Below are 25,528 nucleotides of genomic sequence, written 5' to 3' on the forward strand. Positions count from 1 at the left end.
TTGCTGAGTTGTGAAGATGCAAACAGATGTATTGATTTTTTATTTTTTTTTAATTTAATGTAGAATGTTTAATGTTTTTGGCTGTGTTCCAGATTTTCTCCCTTTTAGAAAGGCCCTATGTATACTATATATAATTGAAATGTTCTGTTTCACTTGCCTGGAAATTCTCAGCTGCAGAAAGAAACACAATGAATATGAGAAGGGTTAAGACCTGTCCTTGTCACACATTTATATTCTCTTGCTTTTGATCGATCAGGATCTCATCATAACAAGCTCTCACAGAAGAGAACTGGAAACAGAGGAGATGGAGCTGTTACCAGGGTCCATCTGTATAAACTGCTGCTGAAGATCATTCCAGGAAGGTTTTCCGGCAGGATATTTTGAAATGCTTTTTTGTCTTCTCATACCTGCTTTGGGGTGTAGTTGGTAACCGTTCCCTCTGTGTGGAAAGCTGGGGGAACAGAGAGCTTTGATGTTATTTTTTTCTTTTCCACTCATGATCTGCAGTCTCTGTGTGATATCAGCTCGTCTCTCCCCACAATTCCTGGGCATGTCCTAAATGCAAAACCTCTTTGGTGCTGATACTTGTTTCCATACGAGTAATTGAACTGCTGCAGCCTTTAATTTTCCTCCACCACCCGAGCTATCCCCATCCTGCTTTGGGAGGCTGGATAGGAGCTCGTCTGTGGCTGGCAGTGATCTGACTGTCAGAGGAGAGACCCTTCCCTCTAATAATTCGTGTTAACTTCCCTTGTTCTGAAGGTTAAGCAGAAAAGAGCCTTTTTCATTTTCTTTATTTTCTCCCCGCTTTTTTTTTCCCTTTTCTTTCAGTAAAGTTTAACAGGGGTAGAATTGACTGCCTCCTTTAATTGTGCTCTTAAAACCCCTCTGGGAAATGTTGTGCTCAGCCGGAGCGTGTCTGGGCTGTGCTGACCCATGTTTAGCCGATGCCTGTCACTTCTCATCCACCTTTCCCTTCCACCGCGGCTCTCTGACAGCGCATCCCCTCGCTGCCTCTCCCGCAAGGAGCGGAGGGAGGAGGGGGCTCTGCTCTGCCTCTCTTTTTCACCGAAACAAATCCATGACGCGCGCTCGGCTGCGCGCATCCCCCCGCTCCATCTCCGTTAAAAAAAAAAGGGGAAGAAAGAGGCTCGGGAGGAGAAGCAGCCGGCGGAGAGCGGGACAGCGGCGGCGGGGGGAGCGCAGCCCCCTCCCCCGGTGGCGCAGGTGTCACCGCGGCCTCTGGGTGGCGCCGCCGCCGCCGCCTCCCGTCTAAGAACGGCGCGGGGCCGGCGCGCCGGGCACAGCGAGCGGCGGCGGCGGGGGCAGCGCTGCCGAGCTGCCGCCTCGCCCCGCACGGCACCGGCGGCACGGCCCGGGGGGCAGCGGAGCCGCCGCGGAGCCTCCCGAGCCTGCACAGAACTTGTCGCCTTGCCGCCGGTGCGCCCCGGTGCCCGCTGGCTTCGCGCCGGGAACTTGGGGTGCTCGCTGAAATTCTGGATTATGTTCCTGCTGAGCCGGTCTGCGGGGAGCTGAGCCAGGGGAGGAAGCATGCGGGGCTATTTAATGGTTTTCTGCCTTATTTGCTGCACCGTGGACGGGCAAATAGTGTATTCCATCGCCGAGGAAACAGAGCGTGGAGCATCTGTTGGGAACATAGCAAAGGATTTAGGAATAGATGCAGCTACACTTTCAGCTCGGAAATTTCGCATGATCACCGGTTCAAGTAAGCAATATTTTAATATAAATGCCAGCACAGGGGCTTTGTCTGTTAACGAGCCCATAGACAGAGAGCAGCTTTGTGAATTAAAGTCTGTCTGTCTTCTGAATTATGAACTCGTGTTAGAAAACCCTCTAGAGCTTTATAGGATGGAATTCAAAGTCTTGGACATAAATGACAACTCCCCCAGCTTTCCCTTAAGTGAATATCATATAAACATGCCTGAGTTCCTGTCACCTGGGGCACGGTTTGCACTCCCCAGTGCCCAAGATCCTGATGAAGGTGCTAACAGTGTCCAGAATTATACTCTGAGCCCCGATGAACATTTCTATTTGGAAATGCAGATACGCGGGGATGGGAGTAAATATCCTGAATTGGTGCTGAAGAAAGCCTTAGACAGGGAGCAGCAAGCCACTCACAGACTTGTGCTTACAGCCAAAGATGGTGGGAATCCTCCAAAGTCTGGTGATGTCCTGGTCGTTGTGACTGTGCTGGATACCAATGACAATGCACCAGAATTTGAGCACTCGGTCTACAGGGCGAGTATCTTGGAAAACTCCCCCAGTGGCACTTTGGTAGTCCAAGTGCACGCCACAGACTTGGATGAAGGTCCAAATGGAGAGGTCAGGTATTCCTTTAGCAATACAACTTCTGCTGACTTACAGCGAATGTTCTCAATTCACCCACACACCGGGGAGGTGACAGTCAATGGCGTTTTAGCTGTTCAGAGACCCCTTCTCGAGATGCTCATTGAGGCAAGAGATAATGGGGCATTTGGCATGTCCAGCACAGCTAAGCTGCTGGTGGAAATCACAGATGTGAACAATCATGGCCCAGAGATTACAATTACATCCCTTTCCAGTCCCATTCCTGAGGATGCTGTTCCTGGCACGGTGATAGCCCTGCTGAGTATTTTGGACAAGGACCCTGGGGAGAATGGGAAAGTAACCTGTCAGATCTCTGAAAGCCTTCCCTTCCAGTTAAAGCCTTCCCTTCAAAACTACTACAGCCTTGTCACCAGTGAGCTTCTGGACCGAGAGCTGATCAGTGAGTATAACATCACCATTACTGCCACGGACTTGGGTTCTCCTCCTCTCACCACTCAGAAGACTGTTTGGGTGCAGATTTCTGACGTGAATGATAACGCCCCTGTCTTCAGTGCTGACGCATTCGATGTGTTTGTGGAGGAGAACAATCCACTTGGTGCTTTTCTCTACCAGGTCTCGGCATCTGACCCTGATACAGGGGAGAATGGACGGGTCTCTTACACGCTCAGGAATTCCACAGTTGCAGGCAGTGCCCTGACCAGCTTTTTGTCTATGAACTTGGCCAATGGGAGCATCTATGCAAAACGTGCCTTTGATTTTGAGCAGCTTAGGAGCTTCCATTTCCAAGTGGAAGCCAAGGACAATGGGTCACCAGCCTTGAGTGCTGCCATAAGAGTGAATGTTTACATCTCAGACCAGAATGACAATGCCCCGGCCATCCTGTACCCCACCAGCCAGAATGGCTCCGTAGCCGTGGAAGTTGTGCCCCGCCTGGCTGATGAGGACTACCTGGTGACCAAAGTGGTGGCAGATGACGAGGACAATGCACAGAATGCTTGGCTTTCCTATCACCTTGCCCATTCCTCTGACTCCACCTTGTTCCAGCTGTCACCGCACACCGGCGAGCTGCGCACCACGCGCTCCATGCGCTCCACTGACTTCCTCAAGCACAAGGTGGTCGTGGTGGTGCGGGACCACGGGGATCCGCCGCTCTCCTCCACCGTCACGGTGGGCATCCTGCTGGCTGACACCCTGCCCCAGGCACTGCCGGACTTCGATGACAGCGGGCAGCCGCCACCGCTACTCAACGCCACAAACATCTACTTGATCGTTTCCCTTGCCTGCGTCTCGTTCATCTTTGCAGCGTTCATCTTCTTCCTCGCCATCATCCGGCTGTGCCGGTGCCGGACTTGCTGCTGCAATGGCTGCTGCTGCCCAGCTGATGACTATAAAAAGTATTGCTACAGTGTGCACATGCTTCCCAGCTCCCACCTGCCACCGGACATGCTGGAGGTCACTGGCGTGGGCAAACTCACTCACACCTACTTGTACAGGGCATCTGTAGGTCTTGGGCCTAGTAACAGCAGCATCCCAAATGGAGATGCTGGGAATGTTCCTAGTGGCTCAAGGTTACAAGTGCCAGGACCCTGCATCCAAGTGCAGCAGGTCCAAAGTGACCGGTTGAGTGCTGTCCTCGTGGTAAGTGCTTCTTCCTTTCACTTTTTTTCTCCCAGGCACGTGCTTTGTGTCTGCACTAAGCTGCTCAGTGCAGAACATACTTGCAGGGAAACAAGTGTCCATTCATGGCACCTGGAGGAAATTCCACTTTCTTTTCTCTATTTCCTAAAGCCAAGAATCTCTTTGGCTGAAATATTGTCGTGGGATGAAAAAAGAGATTTTCTTTTCCCTGCTGTAAACGTTAAGGATCTTCAGACACAACTGAAGGTAAAGGTGTAAGTGAAAACTAAATACTGAGCAAGCCAAGCCATTGTCTTTAGAGAGCTAAGTAGGGGCAGGATAAGAGTCCATGCAAGTTTCTAATCAATGTCTGGTTCTAAGAGACACTGTATAGGGTCTGTGATTTTCATTTTTTAAATTTTTTTTTAATCCCACCCTGACATTCCTGAGATTTTTTTCATTGAGGGGGAGTAGTTTGTTGGGCCAAGATGCTGGTTTGTAAGGTAACTCTGTGGTGGAATAGCTGTAATTCCATATCCAGAACCTCACAAGAAATGTGACTTGTAGTGCCCATCTCACTTTCCAAGCAATCCATAGGTTTTGTGAATCTAAAATATTCTCTTCTGGGCCTCTGACCAAGCTGGTTTCTTGTCAGTAGTATGATGAGTGATTTTCCAGGGGAAAATATCTTCCTGATCACAGTGTAGGGCTACAAGCTGGGCTCTGTCTGCAGACATCATTTACTGGATGTTGCTGCGTTACTTGTCCAAGATTCAGTTGTCTTATATCTATTTTTAATAGGTCCTGTGAGCCGTCTTTATATTTTTTATGAAGTTTTGAGATGTTTTGCCTGCAGACTGTCAAATTCCTTGGTGTGCATAACAGTATCTAACCACTGTTTGGTCTGTCCAGGCCAGTACTCTGTGTCTGGTAAGAGCTCCAGGGGGTTCTAAGGGAAATGTAAGAACTCAGGTTAGACAGACATGGTATAATCTGCTTCCTGCTGTTCTTTTTTATTCTAGTTTACAATTATTAGAGGCAGTCCTAAATCGGTTGCCATTATGTTTATTTTCACCCTTGAAATCTTTATTATACCTTTAAATATATATAAATGCCCAACCCCTCTTTGAACCATGATGTAAGTTCAATAACTTCTTTGGATAATCAAATATACATTCAGCTATATAACATTTTGGTTTATAACTCTTGAATTTCCAAGTAGTGACTTTTTGTAAGCTTTCCCTCCTAGGAAAGCACTAAATTTGCTCTTCACTATGCAATTGGTTCAATATGCCTTCCCTTATTTATGTGTTGAGCAGATTTGATTTACTCATGATGGTTTTCCTAGTATTTAATCAGTTGTAATTAGTTTTAAATCCTGTTGTCTGTAGCAGCAGAGGATTGCAGATATTGTGGGTTTCTCACTGTTCAAAGAGGGGTGTGTGGAATACCTAGGTCTTGTACAAGCAGAAAATTTGGTGTCTTTCCTCAAGAAACTGTAGAGTCTAGGAAAATAGAAGTTGGCAGTGTGTAAGGAAGGATCTGTACCTGATGCATTGGATTTGAGGTGCATTGGATTACTTGAGGATCTGAAAAATACAAAAGTTGAGTTAGAACCTTTGTAATGGGGACCTAAAAAATGTTTTGGCAATATCTCGACACAGAAGGTGTCTGCAAGAACCCTGGCAGTGTCTGGGGGTTGTAACTTTGGCAAGAGAGTAGTTCATAATTGCAAAACTAATAATAGTTATGACAAATATATAACAACAAAAAAACCAAACACCCTCAAAAACCTGTCACAACTCATTTCTTTGTTCCAGCTGAGCAAGATCTGGAAACTCAAGTTATCAACACATAATAATAATAAAAATGCTCAAGTATTCCTAATCTCCATAATCAGAACAACTGTAATGTGTCTCATTATATCTTGTTGTATTTCAGGTGAATTTTTAGACTTGTAACATGAGGCACCTTTTTGCAGCTTTTGATAGTGGGCAAAGTAAATCCCAGATGTCATCTTTGGCAATTTAATTTCCTTGGCTTGGCTTATGTGGAAGGTCCAAAGGCTTTACATTAACTGAGCTGAATAGGGGAGAGGAGGCAGAGACTGTAAAAATCCATCTACCCTTGAAACCAAAATCATGCTGGTTATTAATTTTGTGCTGATCATTCCAGTGGCAGTTGAGCTGGAAAATTAACTATATATATATATATATATATATATATATATATATATATGTATATATATATATATGATATATCTATATCTATATCTATATCTATATCTATATCATCTATATCTATATCTATATCTATATCTATCTACCATTAGAAATTTTGGTTAAAAGATTTAAAATTTAATTTTGGATGTTGACTAAATGCAGTCTAAGTGCTTTCAGACTGATTCATTTGGAGTTACAAATAGAAACCTACATGATCCTTTGAGCTTTTGAAAAGGGGTGATTGTATTGCTCCCCAAGAATATAAATGTAACAAAAAGAAACTAACAAATATTTAAAAGGCACTAGGAGTAACTTCATAGTTACTACTCAAAGCACTGAAAAGTATTAAAAAATTAATTTTAGCAGAACTTAAATAGATCTGGTTTTAATTTTGTTGAGTTTTTTAACTGGGGAGGTGATTACAATTTTCAGTATGCATAGGATAGAAAAAGGTCTCTATATATGAAAATTTGATTGAGTTTCCAGAAATTAGGTGTATTTTCAAAATTCAGCTTGATTTCTTTATTCTTGTTCTGCTTTTGCTGCTGAATTAAATAGGCTTGAATGTTTTTACACATGCATGAGATCCATTTGTGCTTTTATATTTTCTATTTGGGTTAGAGCTATAAATAGCTCTGTGTATGGCCATCCCAGCAGTAGAGTAAACTGTAATGGTATCTTTTTCAGTATTTTGTTGTCTCTTTCTGCAGCATGGCACAAATGACAGCTAAGTGAAAAGCTGGGTACGCTGCTGTGCTGTACGAGAGACAAAGGCACGAGTGGTTACTAAAGCAAGCAGTGGTTCCCTGCATGGTTCCTGGGATTGTGATGTAGCCATGGATTGCTCCAGTTCTTTTGTTTGCCACTGTGCTACACAAAAGGTCTGTGAGATATTTCTACATTCAGAGCGTAGTGACCTCTCTGTGACTTGGCATTCGATATTTAGGTTACACCCAAAAATAGACGCAAAAACCGCGCGGTGGAGATTTTCTCACTAAACTGTAATGGGAGTGGAATAATTTTGCACAACATGGCATGCATTTCCTGTGACAAAAATGGATCCACTTCCATTGAGACAGGCTGGCAATTGAGGCTGGGCTGCTGCAGGCTAAGCATCAGTGGCTTCCTCACACAAGTGAGACGACCAGATGTGTGTTCAAGCCCTCCCTGTGGCTCATTCTAGTGGGAATAACTCAGACAAATGTATGAGTGAAGCACCTTCCCAATTCTTCCTGTCAGTGCTAATTACAGCCTGTCTAGAACCAGTAGTCTTACGTGAACATTACGAGAATTCAGTTCTTAGGAAGATTTGTTGGCTATGGAAGTTACTCTTGGGGTCAGGCCAAGAAAATCCTGGAAGGATCAAAGAAAATTCAGCAAGGGAAAGTGCCTCCTTCTGACCACTCCAATTACCCTTCACAAAGAAGGATGCTTTCAGCAAAAGAGCACAGTCTTAAAATCTACAAATGCTTGGGCTGAAACTTTGCTTGTCCGATGCCTGCTTGGAGAGTTATTTTTAGTTATATTTTAGTTATATTTAGGGGAAGGGAGAGTGACAGGAGGAGTTGGTTGAGACAAAGGGCTTGAGGGGATGTGGAGAGTAAGGTGCTTGCATTTGGAGATGGCTAAGGGGAAGGGAAGGATGATGTTGAAGTGATGTGGGCCGAGGAAGGGTAATCCTTGTATGAAAGCATAAAACAAGGAAACATAATTTAGATCAAGTCCAGTCCTTTCCTGTATTAGTAACAATTTAATCTTAAATATTGAAATTCAAATATTTAAATTTTAATTGTAAAATAATAATTTGAATTACAAAATTCATTAGGCTGTGCCCATTATTCCTATTGGAAAGTTATTCCTCTAAGGCTTTGAAATGCTCTTCTGACATTGTGCCAACTGTTCTTTACTATGAGTTAGACTTTTGATTTTGTGCCAGCAATTCCCTTTTAGTGTGAGTAGTTCTTTCCCTCTTTGCATCTTGCTTTATCCATGGCTTAGAAAGCAACCACATCCTCTCTTAGGCCTTGTTTTACCAAGCTCAACAAGTTGATCTCTTTCAGTCTTTTTTCCTATGGTCACCTCTGCACTTATCTGTTTATGCTGATATCCCTTCTCAGCATCAGGTTTTAATTTTTGGATATATATTTCTTGCTTTTCTTGCAAATATGTGACCAGTCTCAGATATGTTTCAGAGAAAGGACTTCCTATGTAGATAGGAACACCTCCTTTTCCAGGTCATAGGGAATACATCACCTGATTCTTCTTGGGAGGCCAAATACCTTCTCCATAGTTTTAATAAATTGTCTAATCAGTCACATAGGTATTATTGCAGAATTTCTTTGGGGGTGGGGGTGGATGGGTAGAGGTTAATTCCCTACATGGTTCTTCTGCCCAAATTCATCCATCTAAATGCTTGATGTTTGAGCCTTAGATGTTAAAAAGTCTTGGTCACCTGCTCAGAACAAATTATCTGTTCATCTTTGTTACATGAGTTTAGACAAAGCCTACAGACAGCACTGAGAGTAAACAAATTACTTTTATCTTGACAGATACCCAGATTTTGAAGGGAATGATTCCATTGGAACTGGAACTGTTGTTAGAATAGTCCAACTTCTTGTGTTTTAAACTTTTCAATGCTGCAGCGTATTCAATGTTTTATTAAACTCAGAATAGGTGAGATGAATTTCAGTTTGTTTCCATTGAAGAGAATTAAAAACCAGCCTAGCAAATAGTTGTATTTGATAAATCTATGTCTATTTTCCTTCCTTTTCAGTGTACCTTCATTTCTCTTTTAATCCTTCCTCCAAATTTGTATCCAAACAAGCAAGGTAGTGGGCTCATGGTCACAGCTTGTGGCTGGATTTCACCATTTTTTAATTAATGTCTGCAGTTGTTTTTCTTCAATGAGATTATTCTACTTCAGACTTGACAGGTTTATATTAAAAAAACAAACACATAAGCCAAAACAAATTCTCTTCACTCCTATGCTTTTATTTATCAGTTCTTTTAGAAATCTATGATGGAAATCAGGTAGTGGGGAATTGAGGATTTTTAACTCTCAGTGTTTTGGCTCTTCCTTGGCGACAGCAATTTCCGTTCCCCTTAAGTAATTTGTCACATATTCAGTGTCACACTCAAGATACTGAAAACAGAGGAAAATACAGATTGTCATAAAATGGGATAGTGGCTCTGGGGCATTTTTGGTCCATGTGTGCCATATTTTTGTACCAATGCCCTGTGCATCCTCTGCTTCCCATTGGAATCAAACTGCTGGATTTTAGTGTGCCTTGTATAACTTGTATACAGTACACATATTATGTATATTTATTATATTTATATAACATATAATATAACGCTGTGTATTTCTGGGGTTGAGACTTGCTGAAGATTATTTAAAACTGCAATTAATCAAAAGAATGGCAACAAAATCCAGAATCCAAACTAAGAAGGGGGGGCCAAGCAGGCACATGGGAATTAAGGTATTTAGTTGAAAATTTGTAAGGCAAAGAAACAAGCAGGGAAATAGCTCAAAGATTTGGTGCTATCAGAGGCATTTGGAAAATAAAAGCAAATTTGACCAATTAGGCAAATGGAAGTTAAATATCATAGAAAGAAGGTATATTAAAAAAAAGAAAAAAGGAAGAGGTTTGAAGCCTCTAGTCTTTGAGCAGTCTCTCTAAGGAAAATGAACATATTTTTTTTCTTTGAATTCTTTCTTCTCCAAAGGAATGATTTTTATATTTTGATCTGTTAGTTCTTCCATCTCCCCCGTGGCTGGTCCCAGTCTGTAGGGTCTTGACACTGTTTTTAGTGGCTTTTTACTTCTTTCTTACTCGGCAAAAGTCAAATATCTTTGCACCAGTGGCCTGCAAAATCAAAGCTTATGATGTTCCCTCACAAACCCGAAGGTATTGATTCCAAAAGGTCCTGTGGTGTTACTCCTCAACCTTTTCCAATTCCTTTGTTAGGGTCAGAAGCAAGGAAGCAGGGAAGTCTTACAGCTGAGTGGGCTCTTCATCTTTTGACTTACACAGCTGTTTGCTCTGTGTCTGGGGAATGTGTTTTAGACAGCTTTTAGGTTCTGCTTTGTAGCCAAAAGTTATATGGAGATTGGTGCAATATCCTTATGGTTAAAGCAGTTTTCATTACATGATATTAAATTCACAGGATTGTGATCACACCTGTAGTACAAAGAGATTTCAATAAAAGCTTGAATTCTTTCAGCTCTGTGATTTTAGTAAAAGACAGATGTGGAGATACTGGAGACAGGCCAGTGGTGGGCCTCGAGATAACAAAGGGACCAAAGCATTTCTCATATGTGAAAAACAGAAAGCTGTGACTTTTTAGTTCATAGAAGTCTGTGGGGCTGGAAGGGATCTCATTTCTGTAAGAAAATAGAGCCAGGCCCTTTTCAAGGGTGCCCAGTGAGAGGAAAAGAGGAGGATGCTCTGTCTAAGCTTAAGTAATTTGGTTGTTTGGGGTTTTTTCCACTGTAAGGATGCTGAGCACTGGAACAGGTTGCCCAGGGAGATTGTGAAGTCTTCATCCTTACAGATATTCAAATGTCATCTGGATGTGGTCCCAGACAACCTGCTTTGCTTGACCCTGCTTGGGAAGTGAGGTTGGACAAGACAATCTCCAGAGATCCCTTCCCACCTCATGAGTCTGTGATTCTGTGTTGTCCTTAATGGAGAAGTTGACTCAGTTTTCTTCTTTGTAGAATAGTATTCTTTTGGAAATGGCCTATGTTGATTCTATTATCTAAATATATTCCTCCAAGTGAATCCTTCACTTGTTTGGATTTGTTTTATTGTTGTGAGTGTGTTTGGTTTTGTTTTTTATTGAACAATCAAGAATACACTAAAGAATCAATCTCTAAAGCTATTTATTTTCAGTATCATATTGGCTGGAAAAGGAAGTGGTTTCTTCCCTACAGAGGAGATATAAATGCTACCTTATCTCACCTTTCTGGGGCTGGTGAAGCAAAATCACCCCAGCAAATGACTTGTGTAGTCAAAATTGCCAGCTGGAATAGCTTCAAAGGATCTGGGGTTGTTGGTTTAGAGCTGCTATTTGCACTTTCATCTTTGTTTTAATCTTATTATATATTTATCTAGGGATTAGAATTAGCAAGTTCCTGTCTTCTGTTTAACAGCACAGTGCTTCTCTACAAGGCATCTTTAATGCTTCTCACCTTATTTAAAAAACTACAGGAAAAATTAACCCGAGCTAATACAGATCATGGAAAGATGCCAGTTTGATTGTGGTCAGAACAGAGCTGCAGAATACAAATGTGCACTGAAAAATATTATCACTTTGGAGGTCTCAGTCTGGTGGGGCCTTTACCATTGTCATGTCATGTTTTATGAAAAAAGGTTTTCTTCACTCAACCTTCTCCAAGAGGATCCAGATGTTTTTGAATAAAATCCAAGCCCATCAAGCTGTCGCCATTCTATGAATTAATAGTTCATCACCGAGTGTTTCTCTTCTGTTTTGTTTGTAGTCTCATCCAGGAGAGGAGGAAAATGTGGGTAATGCAAGTAATTGAGGTTCCTGGAAGACTTGTAAAGCTGACAGTATTGGATTAAACTTGATTGGGTGGAAAAAAAATGAAATATAGTGGCTGCCTGAGACATTTAAAAAGCCAAAGATGAGTTTAAATGTCTCTACTCCCTCCTAACAATTTGTGTAGAACAGAAATCCTGCTAGAACAGAAGTAGAACAAGGATGGAGTTACAATAGCTACAATTTTGTTGTAGGTTTTTTTCCCCTCTTAGAATGCTGACACATTTTTTTCTCCTTTGTGAAAAAATATATTGGCTCTAAATGAATCAGAATCTTGGCGTGTTTTATGTGTGCACTCTGGAAAATCTCCACAATTTGTGGCCATTTCAAACACATTAACAATCTCAAACAAATGTATATTGCATTATCTCATAACTTATTACATCTCTGTAACCAGGGTTTCCAGTCACCTCAAAGGTAGCAGAATTATTCTATTTATCAGCCTTAATGCTGTATATTTAGACTGTTCCAAGTCTATATTTGGCTACTGCTAATGCTCAAGCCTGGTTTGATTCCAATAAAGCTGGTGGAATTTTACATATAAAAATGTTCTGCCTGAAAAACACTTTTTAGTTACTATTATAAATAGTGATGAGTCACTTAATATCATGCATTTTTAATGTAGTAATAAGTCTTCCAAAAGGATTGTTTTTCAAAATACTTTAACAGAGGAAAAATGGACCAGCAGCAATTACTGTCAGCAGTAGCACCTTGTATCCAAAAATCCAATCTAAATTTGCTTCCAGGACCAAATCTATGTTGTTTATAAGGAGATATTTTGCTTCAGCTAAAGGATAGGTCAATGTGCCATCTGAAGAGAACTCCCACCCCAGTAACAGATGAAGTTCCATGGTATGAAAAACTTTAAAATTGTTCTATTTTATTTAACAAAAGCAAATGCAATTGGTGGTCTTGTAGCCATGGACTTCTGTATTTTTAGCTCTCTCCACTGATGAATGAACAAAACCTTCTCAACATTTTAGGCTGTGTTCATACCATTACTTACCACAAAAATGGTGGATAGAAACCCTGTCATCACAGAAACCCTCAGGTGGCTCAGGTGGTGGTGATAGGTGGAACCTGTCAGACAAGTTTGACTGCACAGTTTGTTCTTTTCTGAGACTTGTTGCTCCAAACCCTGCCCAACCAGGCCTTGGACACTTCCAGGGATCCAGGGGCAGCCACAGTTTCAACAGGGGACCTGTGCCAGGGCTTCCCCACCCTCACAGGGAACAATTCCTTCCCAATATCCCATCTATCCCTGCCCTCTGGCATGGGAAGCTATTCTTCCCTATTCTATAACTCCATACTCTTGCAAATAGTCTCCCTCCATCTTCATTTTAGACTCCCTTAGGTACTGGAAGGCTGCAATGAGGTCACCCTGAAGCTTCTCTCCTCCAGACTGAACAATCCAAATTCTCTCAGCCTTTCCTCATGGGAGAGGTGCTCCATCTCCATCCCTCTGATCAGCTTGGTGGCCTCCTCTGGACTCCAACAAATTCTTGACCTTCCTGTGCTGGGAACCTGAGGGCTGGAGGCAGCTCTGCAGGTGGGGTCTCACCAGAGGCAGAATCCCTTCCTCTGACCTGCTGCCCACGCTGCTTTTGATGTGGAACGTGTCTGATCTTTCCTTTAAATGTCTTGGTGAAGTATGTTTTGGGAAAACGAGTTGGTATTTGTTGCAAAGTGGCCCTTGTGTCATGCTGGATAGTCATCAGGAGCTGCTAAGGTTGGCTGAGTTACAAAGCTGTGAGAAATTATTGTTCAATCTACTTGGTAGATAATCACAAGAGCTGGAAAGCTCAGTTGCCTCTGAGTGCTGCCAGCAGAGAGCCTTGATCCAGCCAAGAGCTGGCAGGACCTGATAATTGCAGTTGTAAGATTGTGGCCCAGACCAAAATTGAGGCTGGGGCTGGAACTGAGGAGAGAAGATTGGGAGGAAGAAAAACCCAAAAATGAACACAGTGTCCAGCCCAAGACAAGAGTGCAGGGAAGAGGAGGGTCCCTAATTTCAGCACAAATATTTAGAAATGTGAGTCCTGTATGTGGGTGGCATTGAAGGCAGCACCTTCTCTGTGGCAGCCTGTTTCACAGTGTCACTGAAAAAATATTCAAGGAGTGTAAGAAACTAAGAGAAGTGAACAAATAAGTATCCAAGATGAGCATAAATAGCTTAACTAATTGCACAATGCAACAGGATAGTAATTAAACAGATGTATCACAATGGAAGATAATAAATAAAATATTTTATACCTCAGAAAACTAATAACTATTTTCTTCTAATACTTCAACCTGAAGATGCTTTGTTTCAGAGAGATTCTAGCAAGACTGAAGATTGTACAGGCTTTTGTATTTCTGCAGTATAAAAAGACCAGAAAATAACTAATTGATGTTAAAATTTGGCAGGGTTCTCATTGTGGGTGAGTTAAAGTGCCAGAATTCTTGAATGAAGGATTAAAGGAGAACTGAAAGTCTTTGGTGAAAATACAATGTCAAGACTGCTCCCAGTGTATGTACAGCAGAAAGATAACTATGGAGTTCAATGATGACAAGATCAAGTACCCAGATGATAGCAATATGGATTGGTTTGTACCTCCCTGTCTTTCAAACCCTCTTTTTCTCTCTGTTTGTATTTTTTCCTCCCTTATGCTTGTCCCTTTTTCCTTACCTTCTCCTGAGGTCTAGTTCCAGCCCTCAGAAATGTTTTCACATTTCACTCTGATTTAAAAATGCACAAACCCCTGAGAGAGAGACCAGACCCAGTTTCCTGTTCTCACTGAGCCAGCAGACAGAACCACACTGCCTTTTCTGTTCTTATAAACCTTGACTTTTACTGCCTCTGTCTCCATAGAGATGCCTCCCCTGACCACTATGGCAATGACTTGGGGGGATCTGTGCTTCTCAGTGAGCTGGATTTGAAGGTCTCTAAACTCTTTCTTTAATCACTATTCTGAGTGATAAAGAAACCCAGAAGGTACACTGGTGTTGCTGGACATTATTTTTAGTTTTTTCCTAACCATGTGGCCAGTGATAGTTTGTATTCCAAATGTGCAATCCTAAAATCTGTCTCTGAAGAGCACACTGTGCAGGGAATATCAAATGCAAAAATCATGCTGAGACCCTGCAGGTTTATCTCATTGTGGAGGACAATGTTTTGATTAGTACAAGGAGAGGGGATTGCTTTCAGTGGGTACATTTGATATCGTCATCCCTGCCTATCACTCAGAGTCTCACATGTCCTGCTGTGGTTTCTCCGCTCAGCGATGGAAGGAATATGCTGAGCTCAGCTGAGTTGTTAAAAGCTGGAAGTCTGGTGTCATTTGAGGTGTACCAGGGCTAGCAGATGTATTCTGTAAGGTTGGGAGATCTGTGTCCTTCTGGAAGGAGCAGCTGAGGACCAGGCAGGATACCCTGTTCTCTGCCTGCTGTTGTAGGAACTGGTACAAGCAGTGTGGGTTTCCCTCAGATCACAAAAATGTTTGGCTTTGCCACGTGTATGATCCATGCAAAATGCATAAAGTAATTCTGAATTAATATTACAGCACTAATTCATGCTAAACACCAGATACAGTCCAGCTTTTAAAGGAGTATTTCATTAGGTCAATCACTCTGATCTATTCAGTAAGAACTCTTGTGCTCAAGGAAACAAATATTGAAGTCTTACTAAATTCAAATCATAAATATTTTGTGCCACTGAGGTTTTAAGAATTCCAAAAGGAAGTTTGAAAATAGATTTGCTTAATGTTTACCTACAAATCCCCAAACACTTATCTCCCTTCATCTAGTGCAAATAATAAATTATACATGTGCATATGTACCTTATTTCTTGAGACTACCCAAATATCCTTTGCAGTAGTGCTTTAAACCTTGCTGTGGCCATTTGAGCCCAGATATTGCTGATATCTTAGGAACCAATTAAGATACTTGCCAAAAATCATGAAGTCCCTGCTGTAACAGTGAACAGAACCCCTGACTTCCTGCTTTTATGGTGTGTGATCAGCTGCTTCTGCCTCCACCTCACTTTTGTCTTGTTCTGATTTCTAAAGCCACAGTTTGGCTCCAGGGTACTTTTCTTGTTACTGCATGAGTGCCACTGCTTCTCAGGCCTTCCTCTGAGCTTCTGATCATAATCTGCCCCACCTCATATGTTGCACCTCCCTTTTTCTTTGCTTCCCTTTCCAAGAACTCTCAGATGCCATAAATCAGAGGTGAACTTGTTGCACTGGTGAATCTGACAGAGCTATGCATCAGTGTTGAAGCTGGGCATGCAGGTCCTGAACTGGACAGCTGTGATCAGTGGCTTTCCACCCTCATCTCAATACTTTGGCTACTGTTTCACCCCGAGGTGTTCCTGTCAGCCTGTACAACACAGGGTATTTTTCATGCCATGCTGCCAAATCCCTTTTTAATGCGGTGTTTGATATCACAGTTCTCGTATTTCCTAAAATCTGTTCACCACTGCCTCATTCTCTGCTGCTGTACCCATGCAGGGAATGAGCTGAGAGATGTTGCTGGCTGCTCCCATCTCATCTCCCTCCTGCCCTGCTCCTTGAAACCCCTCCAGCTGCCTGGAGCCAGCCCTGTTCTCCTGCAGCAACAGCAGCAGTGAGTGCCAGAGACTGAGGAATGGTGAGGAAGGATGCAGGAGCTGTGTCAGTGAGTAGATAGGGAAGTGGACTTGGAGCAGAGACCTCATACAGCTGTGCCTCATCCCTTTCCTAAAGCCTCTCTGGGTTGTAAAAACCATTATTGCTTTTTCTTCTCTTTGTTTTTTCTTCTATTTTTTTCCTTTTTTTTTTTTTTTTTCTTTTTTCTTCTCTTTCATGCAGTGTTGTCTGTGTTTTTATTTTAATTTGGTTGCTCACAGCATCTGCTGGCATCAGTCTCATCCTTTCAGATTGAACTCACCCCTCTCAGGGTCTGTGCAAATTGAGTCTTGCACAGAAGAATCTGGATTTATTATTTAGGAAATCAGGATTACAGAAGTGAGTGTAAGAACTTGTGGCAGGGAGAAGTGATTTTATTCTGCAAATCCCCAAAGTTTCCCACTCTCACTCATTTTCTTACTAGATTTTGCACACTCACACCCACATAGTCCCAAGCATCAGTGCCTGATGGTCACTGGTGACCAGGATCACTTGTGTGGAATGCTCTGGGACAAGGGACATTGGCTGTCATGGCTCACAGACTCATTCAGTTGTGACCAGGGACTTGTCGTTGATGCCCGTTAGCAATGGGTGCTGTCTGGGATCTTTGGCATCATTGTTTCATTTCAGCTTTTATAGTCTTGAGTAAAATTCCTTAATTTCACACTTCTCTTGTATTCCCCACTGTGCATCTTAAGGCTCCAGTTCTCTTCTCCATCTTCTTTACACCTTATTTTAGGTAATTTTCCTCCTCTTTATTCATTTGAATTAAAACTTCACATAGGGTCCTCTGTAGCAATTAATGCATTGTTTTCCTGTTGTTCCTTGTTTTGTATTTTTTTTGTGTGCTTGAACATTTGCACACACTTAGAGTCATACTACCCTTATACTAATACTCAATAAACAGTTTTTGCAAATCTCTGCATGCAGAAGGAAAGCGAGTAAATGGGTGCAAGCATTGGATTAAATGCAGGAAAAATTCAGATTAGTTACATGTAATGAACTTAAACCACTGTTAAAGTGATCACAAGAAATGAGGAAGCAAAATTGTTGCTGGGGCTTTTTTTTTTTTTTTTTGCATAGAATTATTATCAGATTGTTTTGGTATGTTATCAGGAACTACTTGGAAATGCACAGTTGGAATCCAATCCTCTCTGCTGTTCTGATAACCCTATTAAATATGACTGAGATTGTAAAGTGCAGTTAAGGGAATAAAATGGCTGGAATGCAGATTCCAAGTCAACAGAAAAAACCCCAAAAACCCCCAAGCTTTGGCGTGTCTTTTTAGGAGACATTCGGGAGCGAGGAAGGTGTGGAATCCCACTGTGCCAGCACCCTGCAGAGAAACACAAATATAAAACAAAATCATTTAGCAGAGAGTGTAAGTCAGGGTCAAATGCTGCTCCTGGTTCTGCTGAGTAAGGAAATCAATGGGATGTGTCCTGAGGTCAGATAATATCAGCAGAATCTGCAGTATTAACATTTTGCCCATCACATATGTGGCTATAGGTTATAAATAGTCCAAGAACAGCACAGTTTGGGCAGAAGGATTTTTTGTAATAGGATTTTAAGTAAAAATCTTCTAAGCTCAGAAATGCCTGCTGAGAATTAGCAAAAAAATTGAAATATTTTCCTGCCCTACTTTCCTTGCTTAGCCATTCCTGTGCAGACACATGAAATGCAGAAAGCTGTGGAGAGGGATACTGGTCTTATTAAAAAATCCTCACATATTCAGTATGTTTTATGGAGTCTGTACTCTAATCCCCTCCTGCCTCCTTTATGGCTCTCAGCTGCTCTTTAAAATAGTTGAAGGGGTTTGATTTTCTGGCTGCATGAGATGTGGCACGTGTATCAGGACTGCAGGAGAAGATCTGCAGCTGAAAGTGCAGCTGCAAGGGGAGTAAGAGCAGAGAGTTCTTGGGTGTTTGCCTGTGTTGTTCAGCAAAGCCTTTCCCATTTGTGCTGTGTGGGTTCTGTGATGGAGATTTTCCCCAAGAGGAGAAAAGAGGGGAAGAGGAGGCTGAGGGCAGAGCTCATAGCAGTCTACATTTTCCTTATGGGGGCAGAACTGATCTCTGCTCTCTGGTGACCAGTGGCAGGAGGACAGGTTCAAGAAAATTTTCTTCACCCAGGGAGTGGCTGGGCGCTGGAATAGGCTCCCAGGACAGTTCTTGTGGCACCAAACCTGCCCAGAATTCAAGGAATGCTTGGACAACACTCTCAAGCACAGGGTGGGATTGTTGGGGTGTCCTGTGCAGGGCAAGGATTTGGATTTCAATGATTCTTATGGGTCAGCTCAGGATATTCTGTGATTGTATTTGTCCTTGGGGTCAAGTTTCTTCCTTCCCACCACACAGAATTACAAATCTAAACAATGACTAATGCTGAGCCCACCATGAAAGGCTGGAACCAGACGTGCAGGGGTGCACCCCACCCCGTATCCGGCTTGTCTGTTGTGGCAGGTGTGGTGAGAACACCCTGTACCCAACCTGAGCTTGTGCTGGGGAACTCTGGAAGCCCAGAGCACCACCTTCATTGTTCCTTTGGTTATTCATCCGTTCTACAGCAAAGATGGTCCATGATATATCAACAGCTCTGTCTTCTCTGGCTTGGTGATGACCGAGCCTCTGGGTGCAGAAAGCTCTGCACTTCTGTCTGACTGCACCAGCCAAAGGTGGAGGTCATGATTTACTTCACTTCCATGTTTTAAAAAGCATAGCTGTAATGATTTAATTTCCTGCCAAAGCTGATATTTACTTTGTCCAACATCAAGAAAAGAGCATTCGAGTAGTTAATTCTAAAATATAACCTTGAAAGGGAAAGTCGTTGCTACACTTTTAAGTCTGATGAAGTAGAACTTGTTCTATTAATTTGAGAAATCTAGGGCAGATCTGTACAACTCAGTATAAGAGCATTTTGGGGCTTATTTTAGATTGAGAAAAGAATTTCTCTGCTGCTTTACATATTTAACTTCAGGAGCAAGTTGTAGCTTGATGCTGTGTAAGAATATCTTGGTGGTTTGAAAGAGACCCTTGTAGTTCAGAGCTAACCTCCCATGCAGTTTTGGAGTAGAGATGTGGAGAGAGTATGAAGAAATTCTTCCCTGTGAGGGTGGGAGGCCCTGGCACAGGGTGCCCAGAGCAGCTGTGGCTGCCCCTGGATCCCTGGAAGTGTCCAAGGCCAGGCTGGAGCAACCTGGGCTGGTGGAAGGTGTCCCTGGCCCTGGCAGGGGCTGGAATGAGAAGAGCTTTAAGGCCTCTTCCAACTCAAACCATTCCAAGTCTCACAGAGAAAGAAAGGACTAGAAAAATATTTTGAGCAACATGAGCACAGCTTAGATGTACCCATTGCATGATCCAACCATCTTCCAGTTGTGCATCTGAGCTTTCTACTTGTGTCTTGGGCTGCCTGGAGTGCCTGCAGTGAATGTGTGTTGGAGGGCATTCCTGTCTAGGGAAAAAGCACAAAACACTTAAGTCCCATTGAAATTGTCACATAGGACTGAAGTTGCAGGTAGGTGTGCTTTGGTGAGAGAATGCACCTGATATTCCAGCACAGTTAGAGGTTAATGGGTTAATGCCTGCTTCAGCTGGTCTTTTGAAAATACCTGGAGGCAGGGTGGCAGCAGGTGTGAGCCTGGGCTGGGCTCTTTATCTCTCAGTGAAAGGTCTGCAACATTTTAGAAGTGTTAAGGATGGATCAGGCAGGCTCAAAAGGAAGTTGCAGTGAAAGTATCTGTGAATAACAAAAGCAGGAGTTAACTATTCAGTACAAGGGGTAATCCTGTTAGTACCTTAGCAGGGCACTGCTGAGGAAAGGAGATTTTCACATTGTTGTTTTGTGGCTCTGAACTGAGTATCATTATCCAAATACAGGTCTCAATAAATTAGGCATTGAAATCAAAACTTAAGATATGCTTTTATGACTTAAATTTATCGTTCTGTTGCTTGATGCACTTTCATGAACTAAGATAATTCATGAAGATGTTATTAGGAAATGGAACAAACCTGGGAAAGTCATTAGTGAGCAGGAGAGTGAGAAAGAAAAAGTGCAAATGAAGGTGGAGAAAACTCCAACCTCCCAAAAAGCAAAATCTGATCCAGCACAAGGTGTGCAGGTTACAATTAGGGCATTGACAGTTAATACTTCCTACAGACCCAAAGGCAAACTCAGGTCATCAGTAAAACAGTGTGGTTTCAAACCTACCAAACTGCCAGTCCCTTGTTAGATCCAAACCAGGCAGATGCAGGTTTAGGTTGTAAACTTGGAAGAGACACTTTAGGAGTAAGCAGGGAGTATAAACAAAGCTAATTGATGTAACTCAGCATGTGCTTTCAAGAGAGGGAATCCACAGTACTTGGGTACTTGAACAGTCTTTAATAATACAAACCTGATCTCTTTTCCCTATAAAAGAGAGGCACTGACAGGCTCTAAAGAAAATGCCTTTGGTCTTTCTCAGCAGTGTAGAAGGTGACTGTTCCTCATATTACTCTTTGCCTGTACTTTTGATTCTTGTCCTCTATTTTTATACCTAGGTCTCCATTTCCATTGGTTCTGTGCCACTGTTTGGTGCTTAGCTTCCTACTTTATCCAAATGGTGCAGACAAAAACGAGGGGAAAAGGAGACCTCAGCATACCTTATCAGCATCATTTTGGAACACAGTGTATTTCTTGTATAGCCACAAGGACAAATGCAAAGCTCCTAGGACTCTGAGGGGAGAGAAACATGGAAAATTAACACAAAGGGAGAAAGTGAGTGGACATCCTGTGGCTTATGATGAAGGCACTTCTTAGGGAATTGAGCACAGAAGTGGTCCTTAAAGCAGAAAACTAAACTGAGTCTTCAGTTTCCAGGCAAGTGCTTAGTAATTTATGAATTAATATGTATTTATTCAATTAAACATTCAGAGACAGTTTCAGGAGAGTCAGAGCTACCTCATAACCTTATCCCAGTTCTCAAACTCTAAGGAGGAGTGTGTAACACCTGTGAATATAAGTATGGAACAAAGCTGTAGCCAGAGCTCAGAAATTAAATTATAATCACCCGGAAGAAATTTATTTGACTCCAGTGTGTCTCACAACACACTGAGGTGTAATTTAGTGGTGACTGCTTGAGCTGGAGAATCAGCCTGCATGGACAAGGGGTGAAGACTCTGACTCCAAGGAGAGACAATGGTGATAAAGGAAAACTCATCAACCAAAACCTTCAAGAAAATATTTGGCAGTAGAAGTAACACTTACAGGCTTGATGGTGACTTTAGAAAGGTGAAAGTTATTTTGTTGGTGTCCACATTGTTAATGTCCTTCCATTTAGAATGACACAGTGTGTGACATTATGTGCAATAAATTGCGAAAGCATTTTTAAGTCATCAGAAGAATACAGCAGAAGACAGAATGAGTCAGACATATCCATCCTTAAAATTTAGACTAGAAGTGAGAAATGATTGAATGTACTGTGGCAATCAGGAGAAGAAAAGGAATTTTTTTTTTTCTATGTATCTTCATGGTTTATCTCAATTGAAATTTATAACACCATCCCCTCGCAAGTTACATTATTGCAAAGAAATTGTGACCTAAATACAAACAGGATTTTTTCTGGCTGTTTAGCAGCCTTGGTTCCCATAACAGCAATGTTTTAAATAGCCTGGCTTCAGATGCTTGTGATACAAAAAGAAATTCTCACCAATTAGATTCCTACCAATGGGAAAATGGATTTAAGGAAAAACAGAGCCAACCCAACTGAATAATTTGACACAGGATCTGTCTCTTTCAAACATGGGAGAGGCAGGTTCCAAATGAAAAGATGACTTGTCAACAAGTAATTCAAGTGTGGAAGATGACTGGGACATAGGAGCCAAGAAGTTTGCTGTAGAAATTAGTTCACATTCCCTCAGGGAGGCATTTTGCAGCATTTTTAGGGAAAGTGGGAATCCCACATCCCCAAGAAATTCCATACAGAATGCAGACCTTTATGTTGCCATATCTCTAGGCAGTATCTTCCCTCTCAAATAGTCCTTGAGGCAAGGGAAGTCACCAGAAAAACCCCTTTACAGCATCCTTCAGAGAACAGCTGAGGGGGTCCTCACTGAAGTAAGCAGGGTTGCAGAAGATTGCAGGAATCCTAAGAACTTGAAGTGAAAGATGGGGTTGAACTGAAGTAGCTTGAGTGCCCCCTTAAAATACCAAAATGGTTTTTTCCATAGACTTCATAAATACCCATGGGTTAGAAGATGATGCTCATAGGAAAAATCTGTGTATAAGAAACTGCACAAACTCATTCCCTTTCAATTTATTGGTAACGTTTTCCACTTTGGTTGATGTAATCTGTCCTGTGACTGATGGATGTTCCTTTCTCTGGACTTGATTTAATTCTAAGCAAGGCAGACAAATTGCAGGCACCAAATACAAGCAGGCACATAGAGGAAATCTAGTTTGTTTGTTTTTCTGGAGAATGACACCAATTACCTGCTTGTTAATGGCTAAACCATGGATTTGGTGGACTTGTCTCCATATTTTTTGCATACAGTTGTATCAGTAGGCTGAAACCATGTCTGTTTTTAGACAGTATTTAAGCAATCTCTTTGCCACTGAAGATCTACGTGCTGTGAAGTGTGTGCAGAAATCTGGAGTCCTGTGCTTGGAGCTGGTGTCTTCCCACCAGTTTGGAAAGGACACTGAGACATTGACTCAAATGTTTAAGGGATATGAGTTACTGAAATGAAATTCTTTACAAAGAAGTGAAATGTCTTTTCAGATGTCAAAACACCTTGGAGTTCTTCAGTTTGCATGTTGTACATTCACATCTTTCTGGTTTCTAACATGTCTTTCCCTCTCCTTTTGCTGTATGAGACTCAGAAATAGCCAGAGGAGGGACTTCGCCTAGTGCTCTGCAATGAAGCAAACTGAACACAAATTTATTGTTGCCAGAGCAAGTTTATGAGGTCCTTGTTAAACTTGATAGAAAAAAAATTACTTGTATAAGTAGGATTTGAAATGGATGAACTTTTCAAGGGCCTACAGAAGTGCATCTGTATATAATTGTATCATTACCAAGAAAAAAATCTGCACAGACATGTTTTTGTGGCACTGCATCAGGCTGCTACTTATTCAGGCATATCTATATGTAGAACTGTTTCAAGGAACATTTGCAGAGAAATGTGAGGATTTTCCATGCTAAAATAGTTACATTACTATGGCTGCTGGGGTATATACGTATCAATGTATAACTATCTTGAGAAATACTTGATTTTCTTGCGCAGGACTTGATAAAATCCGTATTCTTTGCTCCACCTGTATGTTTGTTCTTGTGCCATTTAATTTAGCCAAGCTAATTAAAGCAGTGCAGTTTCTGTATGTCAGCAAATAGCAGAGGCCTGTGTATATAGATACTGCACACAGGCAGTATCCAATCACCCCAGGGGTTATCAGGTTTATCAGCTGGTTTTGCTGCAGGGATGAATTCTGATTCTCTTGCTCATGTGCATTGTTCTGAACTCAATGGGTACATTTTGAAGGTGTTTCAAAATTTTAGATGAAATTTCAAGAAATTACTGAAAAGGAAAACTCTGGGAAAAAAAAACCAAAAAACAAAAAAAAAAACCTAGGAGGCCCCTAAGCCTTGATTAATTTGAAATTGAAATTACATTTTTCTGTGTTTCAAGTTTTGTCTATTACTAGAAAAATCAATATTACTACAGACCAGATCCTGAAATGTTTCCTGAATTGAAATTTTTCCTGAATTAAAATCACAGCCTGCAGGACTGACTCAGCATTAACACTGAAGCTGATGGAAATAACTAAAATTATTATGACCACAGATGAATTTTATATAGATTTAAAAGGACCTGGGGAACATTTAATCAGAACAGAACACATTTTGGTATATCACTTATCCACTCTGTACTCAGCTTTAACTTCATAAAGCAAGCTTTTTGAGAAAGAATGTGACATTTGTGCAATGCTTCTGTAAATAAGCCAAGCTATAGTACCAATTTATACCATGATTATCGGAGTAATATTTTATTGGTGCTATAAAACTTACAAAAAAGGCAAGAAGCCAGGCAATCCTAGATCTAAAAGTAGGAGAAAAATTTTCTAAGAACTTGAGGTCGAGAGACATGTTTAACAGGGATGAAAATATCATGGAATATGTTCAGTTCTACATTCTGTGGTGTTTTGCAAAACTCTTGCTGTGCACAGTCTCAGCTGTCCACTGAGACACAGGGTGTGAGGGGAGATGAACTGAGGTGATGTGCAAAGAGTGAAGTGGGCCAGGATTTGAGGGCTCAGCAGTCCTTCCTTGTTGAAATACAATAGAGCAGAGCCTGAATGTCTATCACAGGTAACTCATGAGGTCCAGAAACAGTGAGAAAGATTCCTTGCTGGTATTAAACCACCTGGATGTGGGATTGATGTGTTTCATTCACACAGAGTAAAATCAGCTTGTGGCTAGAAAGCTATTGCCTACAGAGATGAGATTTATCTTCCCAGCACCTCCTAGCCACGAGCATTTCCTGGAGAGTCTTCATTAACATCTTCTTTAAGGCAAGGCCTTAAGTGTTGCATATATTGCTGGGGCTTTTGGCCTTTTATTGTTTTGTATATTTGTTAGAGGACTGTGTGGGTGTGCACCTGGAGATGTGGGGCAGAGGTGATCCTGTGGACTGTGCTGAAATCACTGTGTGATTTTTGGAAAACTGAGGGTGCCTCTCTTCAGGCTTCTGTCTTTCATGATGGCTGCAAGTTGTTTTGACACATGGCTGTATGGTCCATGTATATTAGTGCCGCTATAACTTTTATTTTTATTACATTCAGCAGGGTATTGGGTTCTTTGATGATATTGGGTTCTTCTGCTTTGGTTGGTAAGGGGTTTTGTTGTTTGGCACATTTTTATATTTTTTTTGTGGGACTTTTGTCTCCTGACCTTTTGCCAAGGTATTTTGTTCTGAGTATGTGAATATTGCGATCTTGAAGGTGGGTACCTAGCCAAAAAATTGAAGTTAATTTTTTTCTAAGTGTTTGGCTCCTGGCAACTGGTTGAAATGGGAAATTTTCCAGGTGTTCTAGGCACTTGGCATCTCTAGCTGCTTCTGTTGGTCTTCACAGACCAACATTTATCCTACTTAAAAATATAAGCAGGGTTGGGTGGCT

General features: G+C 41.8%; 1 protein-coding gene across 3 annotated transcripts in view; it reads left to right on the forward strand.

Annotated features, from left to right (window-relative positions):
* LOC111935707 (protocadherin alpha-C2-like) overlaps positions 1-25,528 on the forward strand; it is a 90,249-nt gene that overhangs the window by 14,122 nt on the left and 50,599 nt on the right. The window contains exon 1 of one of the 3 annotated variants that reach the window (XM_023936202.2): positions 1,392-3,966. The exons of the other annotated variants lie outside the window; for them this stretch is intronic. Within the exon in view, the coding sequence (XP_023791970.2) occupies positions 1,552-3,966 (2,415 nt within the window). The 5' untranslated portion in view covers positions 1,392-1,551. Of the gene's footprint in view, positions 1-1,391; positions 3,967-25,528 lie in introns of those variants that run through there. 3 annotated transcript variants of the gene reach the window in all.

The sequence above is a fragment of the Cyanistes caeruleus genome, chromosome 15, assembly GCF_971803275.1.
Source record: "Cyanistes caeruleus chromosome 15, bCyaCae1.hap1.1, whole genome shotgun sequence".
Taxonomy (NCBI): Eukaryota; Metazoa; Chordata; class Aves; order Passeriformes; family Paridae; genus Cyanistes; species Cyanistes caeruleus.